The sequence below is a fragment of the Phoca vitulina genome, unplaced genomic scaffold, assembly GCF_004348235.1.
Source record: "Phoca vitulina isolate PV1807 unplaced genomic scaffold, GSC_HSeal_1.0 scaffold5, whole genome shotgun sequence".
Classification (NCBI taxonomy): Eukaryota; Metazoa; Chordata; class Mammalia; order Carnivora; family Phocidae; genus Phoca; species Phoca vitulina.
In genome coordinates, this window is record NW_022589708.1 from 30,475,622 (window position 1) to 30,503,051 (window position 27,430).

At 42.4% G+C, this 27,430-nt stretch overlaps 1 protein-coding gene and 1 long non-coding RNA gene across 3 annotated transcripts in view; one reads left to right on the top strand and one right to left on the bottom strand.

Annotated features, from left to right (window-relative positions):
• Nucleotides 1-27,430, top strand: part of LOC116631576 — a 101,305-nt gene that overhangs the window by 14,409 nt on the left and 59,466 nt on the right. For both annotated transcript variants that reach the window (XR_004299214.1, XR_004299215.1), the window contains exon 3: nt 22,804-22,945. This is a non-coding gene — a long non-coding RNA (uncharacterized LOC116631576). The remainder of the gene's footprint in view (nt 1-22,803; nt 22,946-27,430) is intronic.
• LOC116631575 (RNA-binding protein PNO1-like) lies at nt 4,321-5,412 on the bottom strand. Its single transcript, XM_032402832.1, has one exon. It carries the CDS (start codon nt 5,352-5,354, stop codon nt 4,596-4,598), a length of 759 nt encoding a protein of 252 aa, XP_032258723.1. The 5' UTR covers nt 5,355-5,412; the 3' UTR covers nt 4,321-4,595.

A 27,430-nucleotide genomic window follows, 5' to 3' on the forward strand; every position in this document is an offset into this window, starting at 1 on the left:
CTTTCCAATGTAAAATACTATTTATAGAAAAAGCAGGAAGGAAGAGGTATTGTAAATAATTTTTTGTAATTTCTTAGGTGATTCCTAGACTGAGTCTTTTTTATTTTCTTTAACAACTCATTTGACATACTGATGATAAAAATTATTTTATTTTTCTGTTAAAGATCTCTATTTCACTTAAAAAAACATATGATCTTAGATAATTCTGTTATGTCAATAAAAAGTTTTTCTTTTGGATTTGAGTATCTTAGAATAAGCTACCCTTAAGTCTTCATCTCTGCTTAAATATATTCTAAACGTCAGCACATATGGAGATTGTCATGTTGCTTTATTTGATTTTTTTCCATTTCTTTTTTTTTTGAAAGCATTTAATTTCACTGTGTATTCTATCTATTTAAACTATAGTTTTAAATGGCTACATCTTTGAGATTTACTACTCATTTCTTTTTTCTTAAACTACTTTATTGCTTTATCTAACAGCTTAGATATAAAAGTGAAACATGCACCTTGTTCCATAAGGAATCATGTCTCGGGCTTAGGGGTGATTTCCTCCCCTGTCCTTGCCCTTACTCTTTCATTCTTATCCTTCCCTTCTGTCTCTCCTCCTCTGAATTGACACTTGTTCATTTTGGAGTCGTCATTTATAATGAATTGCTTTGCAACTGATTGGATTGACCGTATGACTCCCATTGACCCTATTATCCCTAGTTTGATATTACAATGGGCCAATACTTTGATATAATACAGACAGTGCTATGAAACTGAGAATATTAGCTCAATAATTGGCAAAAATTAAAGAATCATTTCTAGGAAAAAGTTAATTTTTGCATGCTCTAATCATGTTGCTTTGATTGGGTATTTTCTTATGGCTCCTTTTTTCCATAATTCCTTCCCAGCCAGCATGAATGTTTAACCCAGCATAGGAGCTCCTCTCCTTCGGACCTTGCTTCTCATTAAGCCCAGCCTTCATTCTTCTCAAGAGATGGATTACGAAAGGAGCAGATTTAAAATTCACTGCCTGGTCATGAATAAACATGGTAAAGAGAGATGTTGAGGTAAAGTTGTATTACAAGATGTTCACTTAAGAAACTCATCATTTTGCTCCCATGGGAACCTCTTTATTAAATTTACTTTGGCAAATAATGGCATTCATAAAATATAATCTACCCATGGGCCTTAATCAAATGGAAGCGCCGACACACAGCATTTTATGTCATGAAAATAATAGCTCCGAGAAGTGAACAGGAAAGCCCACTGCTTGCTGCTGACTCTGGCTGTTTGGTTTTCTAGCGCATTCCCTCTAGTTCTGTGCACGCACATACATGCACACAAGCACACGTGTGCACACGCACTCGTTAGAATTTCGTTTATTTTCATTTCCTGGTTGTTTTTTTTCATCACAGTGTTTATTTGAAATAAATGACGTTAATGGCAGCCCACTCCCCTCTCATTCTATCCTCCTCCCCAGTCTTTATTTCCAGTGTAACAGGATCTTGTTGTTCCTCCTAAATAGTAGGGGAGATTGCAATGGGGACGTGACTGGGGTGGGTCGGTTCTCACTGTGGCTCCAGGTAAAAGACAGCTGTCTGCTACAGTGGCCTACCCGCCCCAAGAAAATCACTGCTCAGTGCCCTTGGACAAAAATAAGCTCTCTTGCTCTCTGTAGCTTCTTTCAAACTTTCCCTAGCAAACGATCGGGAAGGGCAGAATAGCCCACTATTTAAAAGCTGCATGTCTGGAGTTAGGGCTGGGCTTAAATGATGACTCTGCCATGTGGCCACCAGGAGATTACTTAGCCTGCCTGAGCCTTCTCACCTACCGCATGGCTGTTTGTGAAGACAAAATAATGGCTCAAGTAATTGCTATCACAGAATAAAACTTCCATAAAATGTATTTCTTACTTTTGTTGTCTTATAATACTAACTTGTGTTTGCAGGCCATTTTATTATTTTTACAGTATTCCATACCCTTTTAATTCCCACTAGATTCCTACCTTTGAAGGAGTCTTATTATCTACATTTAACAATTATATTTAATTTTTGCGCATTTGTGATTAGAACAACCTTTTTCGGTTGATACTCAATACAAGTAGCCATCCATTCTCTTAGTGTGCTAAATGTCGGGCCGAAGCTGAGTATAAAGGCTGCAGGATTCAGTAAGGGCAGAAGACTTCTTGGGGACAGGAGTGCGTATTTAGAGTTCTGAGAAGCCAGCAAAGTTCCTCCTCTGACGGATCGGACCGGGAGTCCAAAGACCTGCATATTAGATTCCCCTCTGACACTAACTCGTTGTCTTACCAGTTAACCTTTTGGAATCTCAGTCTCTTTGTTGATCAGGTTAGTTTTCCAAGAGAACTGCTTCAATCTTGTGGTTCTACTGCTTAAAAGCCTCCATTGCTCACTGAATTGAAGTCCAAACTCCATGCTTGGCATTGACGGCCCTAGCCTGTTTTCCCAGCCTTGTCCGCTGTGCTATCATTGTTCCTTGAAGCCTTCCCAAGCTCCTTTGTCCTGGCCTGGCCTAAATGCCCTTCTCCATCTCTGCCACAGCACTGTTTCCCACCCAGCTGCTGAAGGCTTGGGTGTGATGTTCCTTTTCACATTCCCTCAGCAGCCCCCATCAATCGATCATTTGCCACCAGTCCTACTAATTTTCCCTGACTAAAATCCTTTAATGCATTCTCTGCATTCTCTTTGGATTCCGAGCACTAGGTTGAGTCTCCTTTGTATCTTGCCTAGACCATTGCAGTAGCCCCCTGGTGCTTTCGGACTTGCTTGCTCCCTTTAAATCTGTTCTCCATCCTGCCAGCAGGGGTAGCTCTCTAAAATGCCATTAGGATTGTGTTCATGCTCTTGCCTACCATCCTTTCATGCTTTTCCATGAGTTTATGGGAAATAACCCAAAGCTTTTCATAGCTCACTTTGCTTTGTCTTTCCTCTTGATTAAGAGCTACTAGAGGGACGCCTGAGTGGCTCAGTCTGTTAAGCATCTGCCTTCGGCTCAGGTCATGATCCTAGGGTCCTGGGATCGAGCCCGCGTTGGGCTCCCTGCTCCGCTCTCCCTCTATCGGACCTTTTTTTCTTGGCCAAGATTACTTGGTAAATCCACAAGGCCAGGTGGCCTGTTGCCAGAGTTCAATTCTTCTTTCTCTCCAGTCACTTCATCCCTTCCTCTCCTAGCTGCAAGGCTTGGAAGAGAAGATGTGACATGGGATGGCTCTCGTCCGGGTTCCCTTCAAACACTGTTTCACCACAAACATGGAACTCTCCACTGCTCCTCTTAAAAAGATGAAAACTTCTCTGCTTAGAATTCAGTGACTCATCCCACTTGGACACAACCACATTCTTTCTAGGGCGGAAACCCTGAATTCAAGTGCGGCTGGCCAAGTCGGGGAAAGAACTCTAAGCTGTTTCTGGGAAAGAACTTTAAGTCTTCCTGCTGATGATGAGAAGTAATTTTTACTCTTGGTAAAGGGTGAGAAGCTTAAGTGTGCTAGTGAATAATAATCTTGCACTTAGCCAAAGAATGCTTGGGTGGTGTTTGGATTACCATTAAATTTTTTTTTTAATTAAATTTAAGCATCTATGTGCCTGAATTCTTCTGATGTATTAATTCCGGAGAAGCATCAACAGAGGAAGAAGTATAGACTGGAGTGAAATTAGGGGTGGGTTACTGGACACTTGGAACAGCAAAGTGTCTTTTTGCTAAATTCTTTTGTAGCTAAAGCCAGACTTTTCAATGTTATATGTAACTGGGGATAGCCACCATATGTGATTGTTCATTACATGCCAGGAGTTAAGCTAAGCATGTACCCCACAAGATTTCATTTAATCCTCCCATCGACCTTGTATGACGGACAAGCTATAACTACCAAACCGAATCTGCATTTGCCTGAGAGACCAGTGGGTGTTTATTCAGCACCCTGGTAGAAAGAACTCTTCAGGGACTGTCATCAGGTTGTGACAGAGGAGGGAAGGTTAAGTATGGAAAGAAATGCAGTGTTTCATAGAATCCCCGTCAGGGAAGGAATATCGAAGGAACTGGACGGATGCTACACTCATTTGGGCAGGTAATCTCTGCCGGCTTTTATAAATCACGGAGGTGTGTTTCAGATCTTTCTGGTCTGCATATTTCTACAGGCAGGTGAATCCTTTAGGCTAGCGTAGCGCTGTGCTCTCATCCAGGTTAAAGGGAGCCCAGAAGGAATGTAATTAACCTCAGTATCTAACCTAGTGGGGCTGGTGGGACCTAGGCGCCTGAGTCAGGTCCCAGGGGCCTGCACCTCGGTAAGGCAACCGAGGCGTTCTTTTTTTTTTTTAAACTATGCAAATCTTTTATTTAAAGTGAAGTGATAAATTATAATTAATGTATAAGTATAATTATGATACTAAATTCAGATATGGGAATTATCCTCAAGTTGCTGCATGTGAATATTATCAAACCTTTCTGTTGATGCTTCTGGCTGAGAACAGAAGAAGCGATGGAGGCTTAAAGTGACTGAAAAGTTCTTCTCTTGGTTTCTTATGACCGCATGCAGAGGACAAGGGCTTTTTCTCTAGAGTCCAAAGACAAGATAAAAAGTCTCTGATTTGAAATCAGAATCGATCTGCTGCTCTGCTAGCCACAGCTCGGATATTGCCATAAACCTTTGATGGAGGATTTCCCACGATGAGGTTGCAAATGGCAGTTCTTGCCATCTTGATGTTTTGGAAAGGGCCAAGGATGTGAACTTTCACATCAGCCAAAACTATCCGTGTCCATGTCACATTCTCTATGGTGAATTTGGTTTTTCCTCCTTTGCCAGTGATTCTTCCTATTGCCCTTGACAGGTGGCCTCCCTTTAGGGGCTTTACATCTGTAATTTCAAAAGACTCTAGGAAGAGGTCATCCAACCTAATGAGGGCAAGTGCATCCTCCACCTGAAACCCAAGAATAAAGGCTTTCACAAAGTCAGCTGCTTTTGTCAAAGCACTAACATCCTTGGTTTCTTTACAAGTCCTAATTTCTACATTCCTCGATTTCAAGTTAAACCGTATCTGAAGTCCCAAATGTTCTACAATAGGAGTAAATATCTTCATCCAGTTCTTTTTTAATGGTGTGTATCTGTTAGCTGGGACTGGAATTTTCCTTGTTTCTTCTTTCCCACCCAGGAATCCATCCCCAGCGAGGGGCGGGAAAACCGGCCTCTTCGCGGGCCGGGCCTCCTCCGTGTCCATGCGGCCCGCATCCCCTCCGTCCCCCGCTGCGAACAGCTGCTCAGCCTGCCATTTCTTCGCCCACCGGCCACCCTTGCGGGTGACTTGGGTGAAGCCGTCTTCAGCCCCGGCGCTCTGCGCTTCCATCTCCGTTTCCATCCCCAGGAATAACCGAGGCGTTCTTTTGTGTATGTCTTGCCAAGATCCCTTAAGAACATCTATACAGCTTGGCAATTTTCAGGACAAATCCTTTTCAAGTGCAAAGCAAACAGGGATTTTAAAGTCTTTCCTTCTGCTTCAGATATAATTCCAGCTATCTGCTGCTCCCTTCCCTCCAACGAAAACCAAACAAGTGACTTGTCTCCATTTACAGTCCACAGAGTTTCATCCGGGTGCTGGCGTACGGGATGTGCCTGCCCTTTTGCTGTATTTCCTCTACTGGTGAGATTTTCATCTTCTGCACACCCTCTGTGTCCCCCAGTGCCTCTCCATACTCGTTGCAACTCTGTTGTTCAAGCCATTATTCATTTTCCTCTTGCTGTCGCTTACTCAGTTTTGGTTCATTTTTGCAGTCTTACCCTTCTCCTACCAATCCACCACGTGGTCACGGTTACCTTCACAAACCCCACCATGAGTGTTACCTGCCTTAATCCTGCTTGGAACTGGTGACAGGTCCCTCCTGTTCCCTAAAGCCTGCGGGATAAAAGTACCAACCCCCTGATATTGGGGTTTGAGGCAGAGCTTAATTACTTACCCTTCTTCCTTCCTAATTCTGAATCAGTTGTGGGTTAGACACAAGCCAGCTGGGATGAGAATGCAGTATCCGATTTATTGCCGGTCATGCTGCACTGGGGCTTGGGCCAGAGGCAGGCTCAAGTGTGACTTCCTGTAATCCTTTCCTCGAATTTACCCATAAAGTTGAGGAAGAACGGCTGGAGAACTGTAGCCCATTTTCTTTTAGTGCAGGTTTGGGAGCCCTGGGATTGCCTTAGGGGTTGAACAATCAATCACAAGCCTGTTTGCAGGGCTTGGGGAGTCTGTGGAAATAACAGTGCCTTGAAATCGCAGAGGGAGGCCAGCCTATTCAGTTTCTGGAAATTCAGGGGGCTGGCCATGGAGACCAGCTGTCCTACTGTGGCACGGTTCTGGAGTCCCACCTGCTTTCTGAGTTCCTGTCTCTTAGCAGTAAGTCTTTACCTGCGTGCCTCTTGGTCCCTCTCCTGGGAACCATGGGCTGGGATAATGATGTGGGGGTCATCCTCATGGATGTCTTTTTAAAATGGGGGAAATGATAGCTTTTTTGGAGGCAGGGAGTGTATTTGTAGAGGTGTTTGATAAAGACCTGGGAGCTTGGGTTTCCCCTATGCTCTAGCTCTTCCTCCATCCTGATATGACCTCCTTTGGAAACAGGAAAATCAGTTTTTGTATCTTCATAAGGATTGCGGGGAGAAGAAGTCATCTCTTTGGTGAGGCTCTGTGGAACTTTCACTTTCTGCTGCTGTCAGAGGGCTAGCTTGGTCTGAGACTTTTAGGAACTGTCCCAAAGTCTGTGAAACTGGGAGTCAACCCACTTAACTTTGTCACAGTTGACTCCCCAGACACCCCAGACAGAGATGAACTGCTTTGAGTCCCAAAACACAAACAGGAAAAATCTGCCCAGCTGCTTTGTTTCCACTTACCGAGCCCTGTTGTCCTCCCAGAACCTGAAAGGCCACTTTCCCTGACTGGCATCCCACCTGTTCTCAACCAAATCCTCACTGTGATGCCTGTTAATTCCCAACCCCACTTGCAGGTCCTGATCTCTGTATTAGGAAGGGGTTTGGTGGCTACAAGTGAGACAATACCCAACTCAAAGTGGATTATGGTCAGAAGTATGGAAGTCCAAGAGGTGTCTCTGGCTTCAGGCTTGGCTGTATCCAGGGGTTCCAGCTACATTGTGATGATTTTCCCTTTCCATAGCCTGGTTCTTCCCTCTGGTAATTTTAGCTTCAGACAGTCTCTATTTTTATAATCTGCTTCTAGTATCAAAGAAAGAAAGAAAGACCCCTCTTTTCCGCCCAGAGATCCTATCTGCCCAAGGGATCCTATCTCAAATATGGCAGAGAGGGTCTGAACAGCACACCTTGGGCAAAGCCTCTCCCTTGACCAGTTGCAGTGCCCAAAGGGAGGGTTGCTCCGAGTAACCAGGTCTGGGAACCTGCCTACTCCATGGACCTTATCCCATTGTACTGTAATCCTGTGTTTCTATGTCTCATTTGGTCTCCCCATTAGACTCAGGGATAAGCCGTCCAAAGAAGATGGCAACTTGTCACTCTCACAAAGTCAGAAGGAGACGGCTGAGCCTAGATTTCACTCACTTGAAGAGGGAGAAAAAGAGAATCCCCAGGCATTACAGGCTTGTGGCCAGGCGGCATTTGCTCCTGCCGCACAGCCAGCTGGGTCAGCGCCCCCCGGACACCCTGAGAAAGGACACTGGCACGGCCCCTGGCCCTGCGGAGCCGGCGCCTCTCCTGCTGAAGCCGGAGGCTCAGCGTCGCTGTTGCCTGGGAGGTCTGCAGAGATTCGGCCCTGGCCAAGCCACCTGCCCAGGCTTTTCGTGCCCTGCATGCTGACAAATTTTCCCAGGCCACAGGAGTTTCCGAATATCGGATGGAGCGTCTTCCGTGACTCAGTGGTACACCCAGTTTCCGGTGCCATACGCCAAAATGGCCTTGCGCTCCAGGTTCTTCTTTATAATGCCCTTTAAAAATAAACTTATTTTGAATGAATTTTAGTTCTACAGAAAAGTTGCAAAGGCAGTACAGTTTCCATATGTCCTTCACTTAGCGTCTCCTCTTGTTAACACCTTAGAGCCATGCTGAATTTGTCAGACCTAGGAAATTAATATTACTATTAACTAAAATACAGACTTTATTCAGATTGTAGCAGTTTTCTCACTGATATCTTTTTTTTTTTCTTAATTTCCTTCTAGGATATCGCATTGCCTTTAACCAAGTTCTTTTGATTTACTCAGGGAACTAATTCTCTTATGTCAAGATGTGGGTGGAGTAGATTAATTACCTTAATGGCCTTCATTTATCACCCCTCTCTGTTCCCATGCTCCCTGCAATGCAAAATTTTAGCACCTCCTATAAAGAGGTGGTCTACTTCTCCACTCTTGAAATTGGGCTGGCCTGCGAATTGCTTTGGCCAATAAAAGGCCGCAGATATGAAGATGAGCCCATTCTGAGCCTTGGCCACAAGAGGCCTGGAAGGGTGCTGCTTGCTCTCTTGGAGCCCAGCCTCCCTCATAAGAACAAGACTGAGCCAGCCTGCTGGGTTGAGGAACTGCAAGAATCAGAGGGGAGATATCCCAACTGAATATCGAGGCCACATTAGACAATCAGGCCCCACCCGGCTGCAGATCCATGATGAGTCCAGCCAAGATTGGCTAAGCCTGTCCCAGAGCAACAGGACTACCCAGATGGCCTCTAGATTTGTGAGCAAAATAAATATTTATTATTGTGAGCTACTGAGGTTTTGTGGTTGTATTTATACAACCGTATGGTGGCAATAGGTCACTGATATAGCTGGATCAGGAGAGATCCTGATGTTGGCCATCTGGTGACTCAGGTTTCATGGTCACTCATGAGCTCGGTTAAATTTGTTAACTCTTTCAGATTGTGGGTCTTCTTGGGACTCATCTTAGACTTTTGTAATTAGGTTTAGTGAGTACTTGTTATAGGAGCCACCTCTCTTGAGCTGAGTGGATTTGAATAGAAAATTCATACCTGGAAAACATTTCTCCTACGACATTGAGCAATTCTGGGGGCTTCTCCAACCTGTGCTGTCAGTGGCTTGTGAATATTGACTGGAGTTGTGGTCACTACCAGATGTCTCTAGATTTCTTTCTTGCTAATTCCCAGGACGAGGAATCTTTGCATGCTTGCTCTAGCATTTTGCTGCTTTGGGTATTTCCCGAATAAGCTGTCGGTGTTGGCAGGGCTTTCTGCTGACTGCAGTGGGTATAAGTCTGGAATTTAAATTTGATGTGTTCAGCCATCTTAGATTGATACAAAATATTTTTTTTCCCTCTGCCAGGGTAGATAATGGTCTTTTTTTTTTTTTTCTTCCCCCTTCTCTCTTTTTTTATAGCTCTCTCAAAATTGTGGGATGTGCTTTGGGGCAAAACCAGTTGCAAAGGGACATTCTATCATTAAACAGCTTTACTTTCTCAGTCTTGGAGCCACATTCTTGTTCCCCTGGAGAAGGTTTTGGCCTCCCCCGTAGATCTCAGGCCTTTCCTCTGCCCTTTCCATTCTCTTGGATTCCTCCTACTTCCTACTGGGATGGTGGCAGTTTTCCCAGGATCACGAAGAAGCAGCAGCAGTCCCAAGCTTTTTGCTCTGCTCCCTGCAGAGAATATCTTACCCTGGCTCCCTTACAGGAGGAGCTCAATATCTAGTGGACAGGAAAGTGATCGAGGAAGCTACCATATGTTTCTGAGCTCCCTTCAGCAGCAATGGCCTGGTAGTGTTGGATGAGGATGAGGGTCTAGAGGTCCGACTCCCTCCTACGGGCTTGCAGATGCTCCTGTTTGCAATTCCCTGCTTAACTTTTTCAGGCAGCTGTGCCCCCAGTGCCTGCCTGAGACTTTCTGGGTTTTGTTGAATGAAGTGACTTACTTCCTGTTAGCTTCCTCCCCCGCCACCACCACCAACCCTTGTTGTTCAGCTTTCTCGGTTCCTTCACACTCTTCCCTCTTCCAAAAATGTGTCGACACCTCTTTTCCATTCACTACTGTATCCTCTTATGTTCTCTCGGTCCTTGTGGGTTTCTATCTTGGCTTTATTCCTCCAGTCTTATTTCAGTGGGGCTTTGCAAGAGAGCAGCATCTGTATCCCATCCTCCATGTTTAGCCTGAAGTTGTCAGACGTTCCAGGTTTTTAGGAATATATATAAATTCGTCCTGCTGTAGTTCAATAATTGTCTTCTTCAGGCATTTTGTCTTGCTTTAAAAATAATCACATATTAAATTATTTTAATAGAAAAAGGGGTTAGAAGTACAGATTTTAGAATTTTATTTTTTGTTGTTATTTTTGAAGATTTTATTTATTTATGTGTGAGAGAGAGACAGAACATGAGCAGGGGTGAGGGCCCTCCTCTCACTGAGCGGGGAGCCCGACCTGGCGCTCGATCCCAGGACCCTGAGATCATGACCTGAACCGAAGGCAGACGCTTAACCCACTGAGCCACCCAGGCACCCCAGGGTTTAGAACTTTAAAGCAAAATTATTTTTTACCTATAGGGGTTTCAGTAACTCTTTTAAGAATAGCAACAAAACTTAAACACAAAAACTGGGCACATCTAATAATTGATTATATCCAGCTTTGTTCAAGAGAATGGATTTTCTTTTCCTATCGCTGTCAGCATTCTCATTAACACAGACTTCATATTCATTCGTCATCTTAATCACCCATTTTGCTCATAAACAAAGGAGGAAGTCACACAAAGGAAGCAGCTCTGCTGCTACCGCCTCTCTTCTGTGAAGCCCGTGTCGGCGGCCCGTGTCGGCGGGGAGAGGACGATGTAATGCGAAGGCTGCTCCGTAGCCCGGCAGGGCTGCGACACGGGAGTCAGATCACACTAAGCTTTCACGCAGGCAAATGCTATCTTGTAAAATACAACCGGGTCATACCACACCCACTATTTTGCAATTTGCTTATTTGTCTTTATGTATCATGAGCCTCTCCCACATCAGTGCATAGAGAACTAACTTACTTTTTTTTTTCTAAAACAACTTGTCAGACGATTTCCAATTCAAAGCAATGTTGTAACAATCATGCTTTCCTATGATTTTTTTTGCTTATTTGTCTATGTATTTCTGTAAGATTTTTTTTTTCCCGGAAGCAGAATTCTGAGTCAAAGGGGCTGCACCTGTTATATTTTGGTAGATAAGGCTAGATTGCCTTTCAAAAAACTATCAATTCATGCTTCCAGAGAAATTGTCAGAATGCTCATTTTTTCATCCCCTCTCCCAAACTGTATCTATTTCCTCCTTTTAGTTTTTGCCTCTCTGATAAGTGAGACAGTATTGTCTTAGTTTACGCTCTTGATTCCCAGTGTGGTGGTGTTACTCTCTGTGCTACTGGCAATCTCCGTACCCAGATCCTTTTCTTCCATTTCTGATAAATGGTGGAAGAGAGAAGTCAGCCCTAATGTTTTCTACGAGTCCAGATGCCTGCTCATTAAAGGGTGGTGGTTCTTGAGAACATGAATGACCCGAATAGCTTATGTTGTTTACCTCCTGATTCTCTCGCTCTGCTAACATTTTAGAAATCTCCCAGTCAGGGCTCAGATGCTCTATCCCCTGTGTGTTCTGAGAAGAGTTTGAACTCTCAGTAAGAACTAACTCTAGCTAGGCAGAGAATAATTTCTTTAACTGCCTTTCTTGTGCTTTGGTCCAATCTTTGGAGCTTCTTTCTGTATCACTTCCTTGTAGTAGCCATTAGAGATAAATTCTGATTTTTCCTTTTTAGGCTTTTAAAGGGTTTTCTCTCTCCTCCCCCCACCACCCTCATGAGACGTGGCTGTGGGAGTCAATGCCCCAGAGACAACCTTGATCAACAGGGGATGGGTGCTGCCAGATAACTTTGTCTCCCTTTCTTCCGCTAGGTGGCTAGTTCTAAGATTTATTTTGTAAGACTGCTTAGAAGGTTCTGTGGGAGTGAACTCCCCACAGCAGTGGCCAGTGTGTCTGTGGTGGGCTGAATAATGACACCCCAAAGATGGGCATGTTCTTACCCTGGAATCTGTAAGTACGTTATCTTATATGGCAAAAGGGACTTTTCAGATGTTGTTAAGGATTTTGAGATGGTAGATTATACTGGGTTATCTGGATGGGCCAAATGTAATCACAAGGGTCTTACAAGAAAGAGGCAGTAGACTTAGAGATAGTGCAAGGTATGATGTTGGAAGCACGAGTTTGGAGTGATGTGAGAGAGGGCTCACGGGCCCAGGAATCCTGGCATTCTCTAGAATCTGAAAAAAACCAAGGGAATGGATTTTATTTTCAGAGACTTCAAAAGAAACCAGCTCTGCCAATACCTTGATTTCAGCCTGTAAGACCCCTTTCAAACTTCTGGCCTCAGGACTATCAGATAATATATTTGTACTGTTTTAAGACAGAGCAGTAATAGGGAACTAATACAGCATCCTGTTTCACCCCCTCACCGTCACTCCTGTTCCTTGGGATCACAATCCCAAATTAAGTGCTCGTGCAGAAGCCTCTATCTCAGAGTCTGCTTTTGAGGGAATAATTAGATTTCCATTGACCATTTCTATGGTGGGTTTTTCCCCCGAGGACCACATCTAGGACATATGCAGTTAGTTCATCTTAGATTCTAGCCTGGACAGCCATTAGCAGGGAGAGGAGTCCTCCACTGAAAGATGCTCCAGTGTTCCCAGTGACCGGGGATTGAGGGAAAGCTGCAAGTGGCCAGCCGGACTACTCTCCCATGTCAGGGGATGGAAGGGGAGGTCCCGAGTCACGGGGCAGCTATGTGTATGTGTGTAGGAGGACATCATTAGTCTAACTAGGAAAACAGAGACACCTTCCAGTGTTCACAGTGATGGGAATTTACTGCAGCGAATTGTTTATACGGGTGACAGAGGAACTGAGAACCAGACAGGGAATGGAGAGGTAATCTAGAGACTGGCAAGAGCAGGAAGCCACTCCATCCTTAGGTTGGAGGACAAAGCGAGAGGTGGTGTTACTGGAGCCCATGCACTGGGACCACTGGCAGGGATCTGGACTCCGAGTGGGGTTCTTCAGTGCGAGCTGAGCTTCTGAGGCAGCACGGCCAGAGCTGGAGGGGCCGCTAGAGGTGAAGTGAGATGGAAAGAAGTTCTCTGGCTCCTCCCTTCCTTCCCACTTTCTATTCCCCATTCAGTGCCTCCAACTAGCCAAACCCCAAGAAACCAGCTCTGCGGAAATGCAGAGCAGGTGGAGTAAAGGATGGATCTGAGAGCAAACAGACGTGGGACAGGCATCAGCCCTGCTGCCAAGGAGCCTGTGAAGAAACACCCACGGGAGAAAAATCCATTTTAAACACCTGCCAATCTCTGTGGAAACCAATTCCAGATTAGTGCCACTTGAGCAATATTTTGTCCTGCCTTTAATTCCTCTTGCTCTCCATGCTCCAAGCCCTGAGGGGTCAGAAGCTGTAGCCAATGTGGGGGGCTTGTTTCTGGAGACGTTGACAGAATAAAAAGGGGGGAATCTGCCTTCTTCCTTCTTTTCCCACTGCTGGCTTCCCACTCACCATGGGCTTGAGCTAGGGAAGGTGGATGCTTTAACCCTGGATGAAATCTGGGTTTTTGGTAATTACATTCAAACACACATTAATTACTAAAACAAGTCTACTTTAGATGTTATCTGAGAACAGTCGGGTAACCTATGGGGCCTGCCCTAGGGCTCACCTAAACCAGTAATGAAGCCTCTCACCATGCTGAATGGTCATGCCAAGAAAGTTATGAGAGAAGAACATAACTTAATTGAATTCTTTGATCGCATTGTGCATGGAAAGCTTTGTCAATGGTCCCATTGAAGTTGTTCTCACTTGACTAGAGATGACAAGAAAGACTCCATACTCCCCCCTTTATACTCACCAGTGGGTTAGGGGCCAGTGATCACATTACTGGTTTTTCTCCACTACCCCCACGATAGGAAGTGAAATGTGGGAATGGTTGGTGTCTATGATTTTGGGGCCTCAGACACAACTCAGACTGAAACATTCTGTTCTGACATTCCTTAATATCCATGTGGAATGATTATGTTTTTATCATCAGCAGAAAAGAAGGAGTGTATGAGTTGTGTTTAGTTATGAAGATAGAAAGAAATCTCTACTTGTGCACACTCATCTTTTGTGATTATTAAAATTCATATCCCTTACACGGGGACACTTGTCTGGAATTCTGAAGAGTCCTCATTTGAAGCACATCTGTTCCACAAAGTAATATAATCCTGGATGAGAATTGGAACAAGTCAGCTTGAAATCAGAGTTGTGTCCCTAGGAGAAAAATGGCGTGTGGCAAAGAGGTAAATGCTCAGAAATCTGCTGATTTTGGAACAGAGGATGCCATAAGCCCATGACTGAGAGTGTATCATAGAAAAGCCTGGGCCTGGAAGGACCCCAACTTCAGACACCAAGGTGCCAAAAGTATCAAATCTCTTCTTGGGGACAGAATGCTGTACCATCTTTGATGAGAAGTATGGAGGCCTAGGGGATATTGGAGGATCTTCTCTTAGAAGGGAGAGAATGCCTCCATAATTAGGCAAGGAAGAGATTTTAAGGCTAGGAATTGGGAGATCTCCTTGGTGGAAGTGAGAGAAGATCCAGAAAGTGGGGCCAAAACTACCTCTCAAACGAGATGACCACACCTCACAGACGCAGTGACTCTGGGGAGGGGAGGGAATGCAGGAGATTGGGTAGATATTCTACCCAAACCTGTTCTCTGTGCTTAGATAAGGACAGCTGCTTGCCCTTATTGAGCAAGGACTCCTCGAAACTTACCCAGCTGTCAAAGGAAGCCATGACCACGTCTGAGGCTGAGCAATCTGGGTTGGGTGGGGCGGGTGAGGGCAGTGATGCCAGGAGAAAGGAGAGCGCCCTGAGAAAACAAAGCGATTCTCTAGTGGAAACACATGAGCACTTGACCAGGATTTAGGTCTAACCTATGTGCTCTTGGATAGCCCAGGACATCTGCAATCCCGGATGTTAACTTCGTTGGCACCTTCTGGGAAAAGCAGGTTGTGTGGGGTGCACTAAGATGCCACCATACGTCATTTAGAGGAAACCAAAACTTTGCTAAGAGAGAAATGAAGCAGGGTGAGACACACACACACACACCCCCACACTCACACCACATTACCAGGGAAGAAAACAGATGAAGAGCCTTGGCAGACTAGATTAGGGAGTCCGTGTTGGGAGGCTGTGCCGGAGGATTAGACATGGACTGTGACACTTGAGGCAGCCAGGGGCCATGCAATGAGAGGAACAGGCTTGGAGGGACCACAGGAAGGAGAGCAGAGGAGCGCTGAGATTCTGGGGGCTTCTGCCATGTGAACACTACTGAGGTCATGGTGGCCCAGGCAGTCCCCATCCAGGAGCCACAGCAGCTCATTTTCTAGTGGATACCTAGTGGGGACTTCCATCACGAGCCGATGTGCTGGGCAACAGTGATGCTTGCTCAGCTCTGTCTGAACCCCTGAGTATGGATCTCCCCCCTTATAGGGACCCAGAGCACCTACAAATTCCAGTGTCACTCCCAACCCTATCTACAGAATACAAAAACAAAAATTTAGGTCTTTGACACCCAGGACAATGTGGGACATGGAAAACAAAACCTTCACACCTTTACTTGGGGAGAACTGAGGAGAAACAACCTAAGATTCATTCCCAGAGATGGGGCATGTAGAAACATGGCCATGTGTACCCTCCCTGTTATATGAGCCACAAAACCACATTGTCTGTGGCCCACTCCCTACCCCATAATTCATGTTGCTCTTTTAATGAAACTCAATTAATGTTCTACTTCAACTCTGATTTCTGAGAAGGACCCAAAATATGGGTGTTACCAAGATTTTTATCATTTGCATTTCTCTTTGACACCGCAGTACACATTATCTCCATAATCTTAGTATCAGCAACTGTTATCTAGGGGTTTATAGGTCTTGCTAAAACCATAAACTATCCACTGCCACACCCTGGCTTGAAGTATGGTTGGTAGGTAATCTCTATAAGATCAGATAGACTGCTTCTTGAGTTTGTCCTAATTTGAATGATCCAGAATATAGGCAGAAAAAGCCAAAGGTTATTTTGTAATTATTAGCAATTTATGAATATGTAACATACTGCTACGCTGGACATAGATTTACTGTGCTGTTTTAAAAGTGCTTTCATGTACAAGTCTAGAAATACACTTGGTCCACCTCTGGCAAATTTACATGAAGACATTAGAGCAGAGACCTCTGCAGTTGGCTGTATTTAAGTCCCGTCTTGAGAGAAAAGGCCTACCTCTAGCAGGATTCCATACAGAAAGGTAATTGGGGATCTCTTCTGAGATTCCACAGAGGGCTCACTTCTTCTGTGCATATTCGAGTGTCTTATGGTAACCTCTTAAGCTGGTAGTGAACATATTAGGAGAATGCTGCGCTTGGAAAAGTCCCTTTATCTACTTGTTTTGTTGTTTAAGTAGATAAAGCAATTAGGCTGCCTTTAGAGGTAACTGGCTTTCTAATTTCAGTTTGTCAAAATTAATCTCTTTTGAGTTATCCAAACAAACACACAAATACAAATCTCTTGAAAATATTTTTGACACACTTAAAAATTAAACATTTTTAAACTATTTTTAAAGTCCCCCAAGAATGAAAGTAAGTTTGCAAATAGGCCTTGAAGAGAGTTTAAGAAAAGTCTCAGTGAGGCCTCAAACCACAAGAGATAATTTTTTAACCCCCAAGATTCATTTCGTCTTATAAGCACTTGGAAAAAACCCCCCACATTTCCCTTTGGGAATTTCCATATAAGACACTGCAATTCTCATACGGCATCTTGCCTGTAGTTTTAGACCCGGTATGGCAGATTTGGTGAAGTATGAAAGGAACTAATGTTTTTAAATTTTTCATGGAAGTTTTTTTTTTTTCTCCCCAGGAGGGGAGGGGATTTTTTGCTTTTAAGACTGCGTTCAGATTGCCTTCCAGTGTAGCTCCAAGATTATAGAGAGAAATGAACATGACTGGAAAATCAGAAAATGAGCTGCTCTTAACTTAGTGATAGACTGCTCTGCTCATGGAGGTCACCACCTCTCTCCCCATGTTAGGGCCCATTGGTTGTTAGCAACAGAGACCAGCTCTTTCTGACCTAAGTATAGAAGGACTTTGTAGGAATGATTCTGGATAGCTTGCAGATGCTAAGGAATTGCTGAGTCACCAAGCCTGTGGAAGGACAGGACCTGGACCGGCTCCAGGGAACTGTTTGCTATTTACTGCTGTGTCTTCTCTGGACAGTGCCCTTGGAAAAACTCAGCCCCAATGGCTTCCATCTGCCTTTCATGTTGTTATAGATAGATGCAGCCTCCCAGGAAAGCAAGTTCAATTGGTCTGGCCTGGGTCACATGCTGTCCCTTCAATACCCTTGAGATAGCCCCAAGGGACCAGAAGAACTGGAAGGAGTAAGGTCCTTAAAAGGCAAAGCCGAGGTTGTTGCCAAGAAGGGAGAAGGGAGAGTAGGCCCAGCTTCCCCTGTTCTGTGCCAAAGTAGAACCATCAAATGGCATTTTATTTCCTGCTGTCCTTTGAGCCTTATCATCTAGGGCAAAGTCAACATGAATGCAGGTAGAAAGACAATATTCTGATTAAAAATCTGCATCTTTGACATGCTTTTATTGTTCTTCTCCTGATGTTTTTGTATGGATTCTCGGTGGAAAATTCTGGTAGGGAAGGCACTGAGCTGAAGGAAGGGCACAGATTAGGGTAGCTGTGTGGTTAAAGCATGCTGGCAGCGAGAACACCTCTTTCTTCTTTCTTAGACATGCATTCCTCATTGTCAGGGGGATTTTAAAAAACAAGAACAGTGTACTTTCTGTTTATCTTACACCCATAATTATAATAATAACATGCTCTATAATTCATGCAGATTATTCACAAGTCTTAATAAGAGTAACTGGAAACCAATGCAATCAACATTCTATATATACTTACTTTGACACTGGGAATTAACGTGTATTTAAATGTAATGACATAAACTGCTCCTATCTGATTATAGTAACATAATGAGATGGTTTCTATATCAGACAGGCATTTAATTAAAAGAATGTGTCAATGATGGGCATATAGGAAATGATTTAGATATTTAATGATAAACATTGACTTTATAAACAGTTTTGTTTTTATATATTCCCATCCTTTCTCCACTCTATCCAGAGTTCTGAGCTTCTTGTCTTATATGAAGGAAAGTCTCACACAATATTTGTGTTTCTTTTAGGAAAAGTCCCCATAATTTGACGGACTCATAGGCAGGTTGACTTTGAAGCAAATGAAGCTTTAGTTTTGGTAACCCTCATTTGTATGGGCTCCTTCCAAGCCCCTGTAGCTAAATTTGTATTTTTGTGGAATTTTTTTTCCTAAATGTAATCCTCCTAGGATTACTTTAGGCCCCAGAAAACCTGGATCTGCCCTGCTGATGGATTCTGTGTATGAAACCAGCCCAACATCAGCTACCCCCTCAGCCACATCCTGATTCTGTTGCAGGCCATGTCAACCCAGATCTGCAACATTGTATATTCAATGGTTTTGTCGAGAAATCCAGTAAACATCAAGGATTTCTGTATGCGTATTTTCTTTTTTTTTTTTTGGTAGTGTTTACTGAAGACACTGAGTGGGGAGACCTGGCAGGAGGGTGTGGGGAGGAGGGGGGTGGGCAGAAATGAGTAGGAGTGGGAATCCTACATTATGTAACAAAACATTTAAAAAAAGTATCACACGAGATAATTTATGTTCTTTGGACTTCTTTCTTGGCCTTGCCACTACCAAGTCTCTGTGGCTGTTACTTTCTTTTTCCTTACTCCCCCTTCTCTGGATGCTCTTTGTTCTTTCGGATTTCCCCAGAGGTCTTCAAGCTCCTTTGCCCTCTATTGCATAGTGCCGTGCGGCTCTCTCTCTCCTTCTACCCCGGGCTGGCCTCTCATCCATCACGGGACCTAGGAGCTTCCGACCACATTTCACTGACCTCTGCTCTTTAATGAAAGCCTTTTACTTTGGTGTCTCAAATCTCACTACAGTGGCTCTCGGCAGCATTTCGTTCTGCAGAAGTGTACAATGCTTATACCAAGCAGAATCTTGGTAGCTGAAAAATTCTCTACCTCCATTTCTTGACACACGCATTTTCACATTTGAACCCTACTTGACTGGAAAACCTTGGGGGCTGCGTGACTTGCTGCCAGACTGGTGACTTGTCTCCACAGCTCCTGGCTCGGTAGTAGTAGCACAAACTAGAGGCTCAATAAATGAACATTGATGATTTATTAAATGAAGTTAGTATTTTTGTAAGAGGTGGCACATTGGTATCTACACTGTTAATTTGGCTTGACACAGAAGCTACAAGAAGCACTCCCTGGCTGGGCCTTCTCCTCGGAGGGTTTGCACAATCTGTACAGAGTGGAGGAGCAAAGAAAGAAAGAAGAAAAACCAAAACCAAAAAAACCCTGAAACTGAATGGACCTACCTATTGACAACTTCAGTGAGTAATCACAGGGGCATCGTGAACTAAATAACTCCTCCTATTGACATATGTATGCTTTCACATCATTTCAGAAGCATGTTCTACAGGCTTTGAAACTTTCACAAGAAGATAAATTCTATAGGAAAATAATCTAACATTTAGAGGGCTTTCTGAAATTTTGTACATAAGAAAATGGAGAAACAGACTACATAAAATGGTAAAGAATGGGCTTTATGATAAAGAAAAGAGCTAACAAGTCCCTTTGTTCATTTCAAATATTTTGAATCCCACTGAATATAATCGCACAGGGAAAAGCAACATTCAAAATTAGCAACAGAAGAAACAAAGTATTTTTAGGACCCTGAACTGGCTTTCTACTTTGTAGGGCTCCCGGCTTGTAATAAATTGGAACTTATCTTTCCCTTTAGTTAGCGCCAATTCTCTTCTGGAAGAGGAGACGTATTTTCTGATTGTACCAATGTGTCCCCTTAGTTTCATCTGCCATTGCTGTCTCCTCCTTGGAGTTGGCTGGGGCTAACTCTTTGGTTCAGGGGAGGAAGAACGCACTGGTCATGGATGCAGCTTCTGGCTGATTCGCAACGGCATTTTCTCCGGTATGTCTTCCATCTCGTTTTATCACTTAGCCACTTGATTTGGGCCATGAAGGTGCTATTGTCATGCAGCTGGAAGACCTCACCCGGTCCGCTGACAGGACGCAGTACTGTAGTCACAATCTTACTATTAACCCTTGGCTCAAGTAAGCTTGTAAGACTAGTTAGATTGACTCCTAGAGCCCGCTATCATTATTTCTGAGAGACAATATCAACACCAGAATTTTCCACAGTAAGTCATGACTTGAGCACTTTTTTTTGGTTCAGCAGAACTTGTAAGCCATGAGATTTGATAGAATAAAATAAAGATGAAAAGAAAACACACATATTTTTCTTCCTATGACACTATTTATTGCAACTCTATCTTCCATTCCTCCTCAAGATGTTTAGTCATCGGACATTTTCTCGGCAGAGACAAGAACTGAGAATCTGAACCTAAAATATTTTTAGGGACAGATTGATGGGAACTTGATTTAGGATTAGGAGACATTGTTAGTTTGGGACAATATGTCGTCTTGAAAAGTACACGTAGCCTGGGACTTCTGTAAGAATTCATTTAAAAAATTCAAAGTAAATAAAGCAAATACAAGGAAATTTTCCCTTTCCGTTGTTTTCCTTTCCTTGTTATTATAGTATTTTCTAAAAAATGACAGCAGCCTCCATTTATTGCTTATTCTAGTCATGTAACCATAGTGGTATCATTGATTTCCAATTTTATGGCAAACCGTTCCTGCTGGTCCAAGTCTATTCATTTATTATTGTGTGTACTCAAGGGAGGGAGATGAGCCCATTGATCCAGTGGTGCACTGGCTGGTAAATATTTAATGTTTATTCCTATCACTGGAATTATTTCAAGTTTGGATATTGACAGTCATTCGAATGCACTGATAGGTATGGCCCACAATACATAACATCATCCCCGGCAAGCGACGGTTCCCTTCATCTCTGCAGGCTGACTGACGGGCCGCGCAGTAGATCTGCAGCGGTGTTTTCCAGATGGCTGTCCCCCAGTCCAGATTTGAATTTCAGTTAATCTCGATGTCTTTTGTTGGAAGAATTATGCAAAAGACACTTGATCTCTGCTCTTTCTCAACGATTGAGCATTATTAGAACTTTAGGATCCTTGAACGTACTTGAGGGTTATTGACCTTTATAATTACCGTAACACCTGTGTCTTCTTGCATTATTTCTCACTAGAGATCCTCTGCTGCACCAAGAGAGAAATTCTGCTTTCAGATTTTCGCCACAGCAACAGATACTTTGCTTCATGCCATTATAGTTATCCACATTTAAGTGCTTAAAACTTGGTTTTGATTTTGAGACCCTTGGCCATCTGCCCAGCCTTAGTCTTTGAAGCCATTTTCATCTTTCCAAGCATCCTACACCTGCTGGCTCCTTCAAGGAAGTATGAATACCCAGAAGTGGTGGAGACAGTTCTCCTGGAAACCCATGTTTTGTTGGGCTCATTCTAATTAGCTTGAATTTTGACTTTCAAGTTCATTTAGCTTTTTGGCCCTGGCATTGATTCTTGCCTTTTACCCTTGGATTTGACACTTGGCTTCTGTCTCTTGGACCTTCAAACCTCCCCCTCCCCACCCCCAGTGGTCTTTGGTCTGGTTGTCCTTCTGGCTGTGAGTATTCACAGCCTCTACTGTTCCCATTCAAGCCCAGGGAATCCAGTTCTGATCCCAACCAAATACTTGGTCATCAACATGATTGAGTTAGATCAGCAGTCCCTTCAAGAGGAAAAAAAGTCTTATATTGTTTGACCATTTCTATGTTCTTTAAGCAAAAGAGGTGTAAGACTCCTGCTTTCTGGTTAGGAGCTCCAGATGTTCTGTGCTATTATAGCAGTGTTTATATTTCCATTTTAAAATTGTGATTTATTTATTTATTTATTAAAAATTTCTTTAAAGAGTTTATTTATTTATTTGAGAGAGAGAGAATGAGAGACAGAGAGCATGAGAGGGAGGAGGGTTAGAGGGAGAAGCAGACTCCCTGCTGAGCAGGGAGCCCGACGTGGGACTCAATCCCGGGTCTCCAACATCATGACCTGAGCCGAAGGCAGTCGCTTAACCAACTGAGCCACCCAGGCGCTCTAAAATTGTGATTTAATATTAAGTAGAGCTTATTCATTAAAAATTATACAGTCCACTGGTTTCTCCACAAAGTCAATTGTATTATTTCTTACATCTTTTGGGGAAGCTCCTGAGAATCTGAGGGAACTAGCATGGGGTCTTTTAATTAACTTTTAATAAAAGTTAATTTCCTCTTGACTTTTTGTAGCTACTACATAGAATTTCTCACAAAAGAGACTGTATTTTAAAGACACGAGGCCATTAACATACCAGAAAATCTGAAGATTATAAAGTTAGTCAAGGACAGATGCGAACAAAGCCAAACTCCACTATAACCAAAACAAACAAAAAAGAAAACCAGAAACCATTCCTTGAGGCAAACAGAATTACCAGCTTCCAAATACGGCTTTTCCGGGAGAGAAGGGCATGATCAGTTGGAGATGGGTCAACGGCATCAGCATCAACAAAATCTATGACCATTCAATCGTTTAAGACATCTGAGACCAAACACTTTCTGTCATAAATACATCTATTTCTGTTAAATTATCTTATTGTAGTCTAAGGATAATGTTCTAAATGAATTAAATCAAACGGTACTGAGTTTTCTTATGGCCTCAATTTGTGGCTGGTACTGCACTGACTCTATTGGAAACATCTGTAGGTCCTTCTCCACCCGTGGACTTGGTTGGGAGGATTCCTCAGCGAATGGCCCAGGATGAGGAACTAACATCTAGAAACTAAACCCAGATGGATGAAGATGTGGCCTTGTATTAACATTTACCTGTTTGGAGTCATTTGGAAAAGTAAGCTATTTTTTTTTTTTTTTCTATTTTCACCTTAAACTCTTTCTCATTCCAAAATTGTTTTGGTTTTTATCAATGCTTTGATTATAGTCAAAGTGAACAAGTTCATCTCCATGGACAGTTGCTGCAAAGGCTTTTTAGGTAGTAAACGTCTTTATTCTGCAGTGCGTGATCTGCGCAAATCCATAGGAAGAAAAACACTGACATAAAATTAATCAGAGTAGGACACTTCCCAGTCATGTGTGAATAAAAAAATGAGAATTAAAATGTTTCTTTTCAGCTATTAATTAAAATATATCATTATTTAACATGTAGTATTATGTATGTTTTTACGAATGTTATTTGTACACAAAAACCAAACTTTGTTATCTCTTTCATTTTGGTGAATGAGAGAAAAATTTGGGGCCTCAGAAGTGTGTACTGTTTTTGTTGTAGCACTCATGTGTCTAGTGTCAACTTAAAAAGAACCAGGCATTTTTAAAACAAAAAAGGGGACTATTTCTAATTATGGTAAATGTTGCATTATTCAACGTATGTGTGCTGAGCTCATGAATTATTTTAGTTCCTTTCTCTCTCTCTTAAAACCTGCCTTCATTTTTGTCACTTCACAAGTTAAAGATTAAAAAAGAGCGAACTAACTGTGATGGCTAAATGAAATCATGTTCAAAATACAGTTTAGTCACCTACCCTGGCCTTGTCTCCTCATTTGTTTAAGGCCACCTCCAACCCTGAGTGTCACTAAATGTTAATGATGTGCTGAATGGCTTGTGTTAGCCTCTTGGCTGGTTTTGGTCTGGTGGGGCACAGCAGACCCATTTCAGTCGGCAGCGATTCTATCCCAATACACTGCAAACGACGCTGACAAGAGACTTTTCCGCCAGCACATTTTCATAAAATATTTCTTCACTCTAGGAGAAACCAAATTTGAAATCATACCTTAAGTAAAGAGAAAAGGTATTTGAAAGTCCTGAAATAATTGCTAATTCCTTCTGGGAAACAGATTAGCTGTAGTTTTAGCAATACCGTCTATTATTAATCTCATAGCTAAATTATTAAAACGTTTCTTAGGAAAACGGATTAATTCATTAAAGCTGACAAGTTCTACTGATTTTAAATGGTAGGTAAATCTGTAAGCACTAGGGAGTCATTCAGTTGTGTAGATCCTTGGTAGATATTGCCCTGAACGTTGAGAACTGGGAGATGTTTTGGGGGAAGGTGGTGGACTCTTCTCTCACGAGGAAGGGTGCCGAAGGAATGCTGTTTGCTTGTGGTGGTTTGAATGGGTCCTGGTGCGATGGGAGGGATGGGCTAAATGACTCTAGAGACGTCTTCAAGACCAAAGTCTCAAGGACCTTTTCCCATAATGAATTCCAGCTGACCTTGTTCAGTGCCAGTGATTTCAATCTCTATATTCAGACCCCTCTATGCTCCAGTGCTTATTTTGGTGTGTAACCCAGATATGAAATAAAGCTTCTCATGCTCCTGATATCCAAATATTGTTTTCTAAGACTCTTGCCAAAATCATGGATTTGAGCCTCTAAAAGTTGCCTCATGATTTCTGTTAATTTTTGGAGCCTTTATAGTCCTCTATTTTTCTGCCTCTCTTTATTCCACATTGGCCACAGAGTTCAAAATTGTTTTCCTGCTTTTTGCAAAGCAATTCTCATCCCTCATCCCCATCCCCCCCCAAAAAAACTTGCATAACCTAAACTCATAAAAGTACTCAGCAGAACAAAGGAGGCTTCACTTCCTTATGTAGCAGTTGGGGATCATAGCAAAAAAGAGAAATATACACAGGAATAGAGAAGCTAGGGGAGAATGGGAGGTCACCAGGCTACCAGTGTTTCTCTCCTCGTATTTTTTATTTTTTATTTTTTTTTATTTTTTTATTTTTTTTAAAGATTTTTTTTTTTTTTTTTATTTATTTATTTGAGAGAGAGAGAGCACAAGAGGGGGGAGCGGGAGAGGGAGAAGCAGACTCCCTGCTGAGCAGGGAGCCCGATGCGGGACTCGATCCCGGGACTCCAGGATCATGACCTGAGCCGAAGGCAGTCGCTTAACCAACTGAGCCACCCAGGCGCCCTCCTCGTATTTTTTAAAACCAAAATTTATTTAAGTGATACTAGACGGTCAAATGTTTTTCTTGTCAAATTCAGAGAGGATTACTTTCTAAAGTAACTAGTCACCTTTGGCAAGATGGTGACTTATTAAACGTATGTCATATTTGATGACATTAACTCTCCTTTCCAGAACATCAGCTGCAAAAAAATCCCTTCCTCTTTCCTTTTTATAGCCTCTCTCCCTTTAAAATTATCTTAAAAACTTGACTCCATGGCATAGTAACCCATCTGGAACCATTTGGATGTCGCCTGCCTGTTTATCTGTAGAGTCGCCTCTGGACGGAAGCTCCCTAACTTCTCCATTTGCAGAGGATATGGTCTGGGAAAACGGGGCCAAAGTAAGATTCTAACACCGTTCTCTCCAGTCGATGTTGATAAGCCCCGCTATTTCAGCCTGATCTCTGTCAGGGATAAAGATGAAACTTTAGCTAAAAGGTAGCATATTGAGACAAATTAGAAAGGTAAGTGTCCAGAATGAAGGCGTTTTCCTTGCAGTTTCCCCCCCTGTGCTTATAATCAAATCCTCATTAAGCCTCTGGGACCACCTGCTACTGCTACATTGAATGATAAATTCAGTACAGATAACGCATCTCGCTGGGAATATTGAAAATGCAAAAAGAATGCTTTTTGAAGTTTTTATTAAAAGTAAGTTTTAATGCTCAAATGAAGAACTGTGCAAGATTTGGGTTTAATTGGATGCTGGTCTAAATTAGAATAAACCATACTTGAATATTTTTCTTATAACTTGAGAAATGCTATTGAATCTCTTTTGATTGTTTTCAAGCCACAGCTGAGTGTAGCATTTTTTTTTTCCAAATGTAGTTGAGAGTTTGCAAAACTTCGCTTACAATAGGAACTTAAACAATTATAGGTTTGAATTTGTTTAGCAGGACCGTAAAACAATTATGTATTCAAATCTATAGAGCGAAGCTCTGGTGTTTGTTTAGTTGTGTGTTTTAGTAATGTGGAAATCTACTATAAATTTATCTTTGTTCCTATTAAGCTTGCATTTACCTGCATGATATACTCCCCTTTCCTCTTGGGAGATATCTGTTTTCATTATATTCTGAGATTTGTTTCTTCTTCCTTTAATTTTTTTTCATTTAATCCAAGGATTAACTTTATTATTTCTTTTCTTTTCTTCTTCCTTAAGAGCTGCAACATTTTCATGATGTTCTAAATCTTCCAGCACTGAATAGAATATAAATGGCTTTCCAAACAAGCAAATACATAATCTATCACCCTGCAATAGCCCCTTTTCTGGGGCTGCCAGATATCAGAGGAAGTTAATTCTTTGCTTTCAGGGTTTTAACATATACATACTATTTTCACTTAGGCATTTAAAATATTATCATGCTTTAGTGTTTTCTGAGTCTCTTCTATTTTTATATAAACTGATATGTTGAATAAGTAGAATATTTCTCTCTTTCTATAGCTCTCTGATTGGGCTCTTCCAAAGCAATATGTTCCTTCTGAGAAAAAACAATATGAGTGTGCTGGATTTAAAGTTACAGGGCTAGCAGCAAATTATTTAACACTAGGGTTTCTGATTAAAGGACCAATCTTCTCATTTGATAAAAATGAGACTCAGAAGAAAAGTGACTTATGTAAGTTAATGGTAGAACTCAGTACTCTTTCTGGTACGACCTGCTGCTTCTCATCTAGAAATCCTCCCACATTCATTGAGTTCCTACTGCACACCAAGACTGCATAGGGAATTTTTTTTTTAAGAGAGAGCATGAGCGGGGGTGGGGGGAGGGGCAGAGGGAAAGAGAGAATCCCCAGCAGACTCCCCAACTTAGGGCTCGATCTCCTGACCGTGAGATCATGACCAGAGCCCAAAATCAAGAGTTGGTCACTTAACTGACTAAGCCACCAGGTGCCCCCATATAGGGGATTTTTTAAAGTAGAATGTTTTTCAGCTTTATTGAAATATAATTGACACATAACATTATGTACATTTAAGGTACACAGTTTGATGGTTAGATCATTCATCACCTCATATAATTACAATATGTTTTGTGTCTGGTAAAAATGTTTAAGACCTACTCTTTTAGCAACTTTTGAGTCTATAATATAGTATTGTTAACTAGAGTCACCATGCTGAATATTAGATTCCCAGAACTCATTTTTCTTATAATTAGAAGTTGGTTCCTTTTGACCAACATCTCCCCATTTCTTCCATTCCCCATCTGCTGGCAACTACCACTCTACTCTGTTTCTATGAGGTTGGCTTTTTTTTTTAGATTCCTCATGTTAAGTGTGACCATAGAGTATTTGTCTTTTTGTCTTTCTGTGTCTGACTTGTTTCACTTAGCATAATGCCCTCAAGGTCCATCCATGTTTTTGCAAATACATTTTCTTT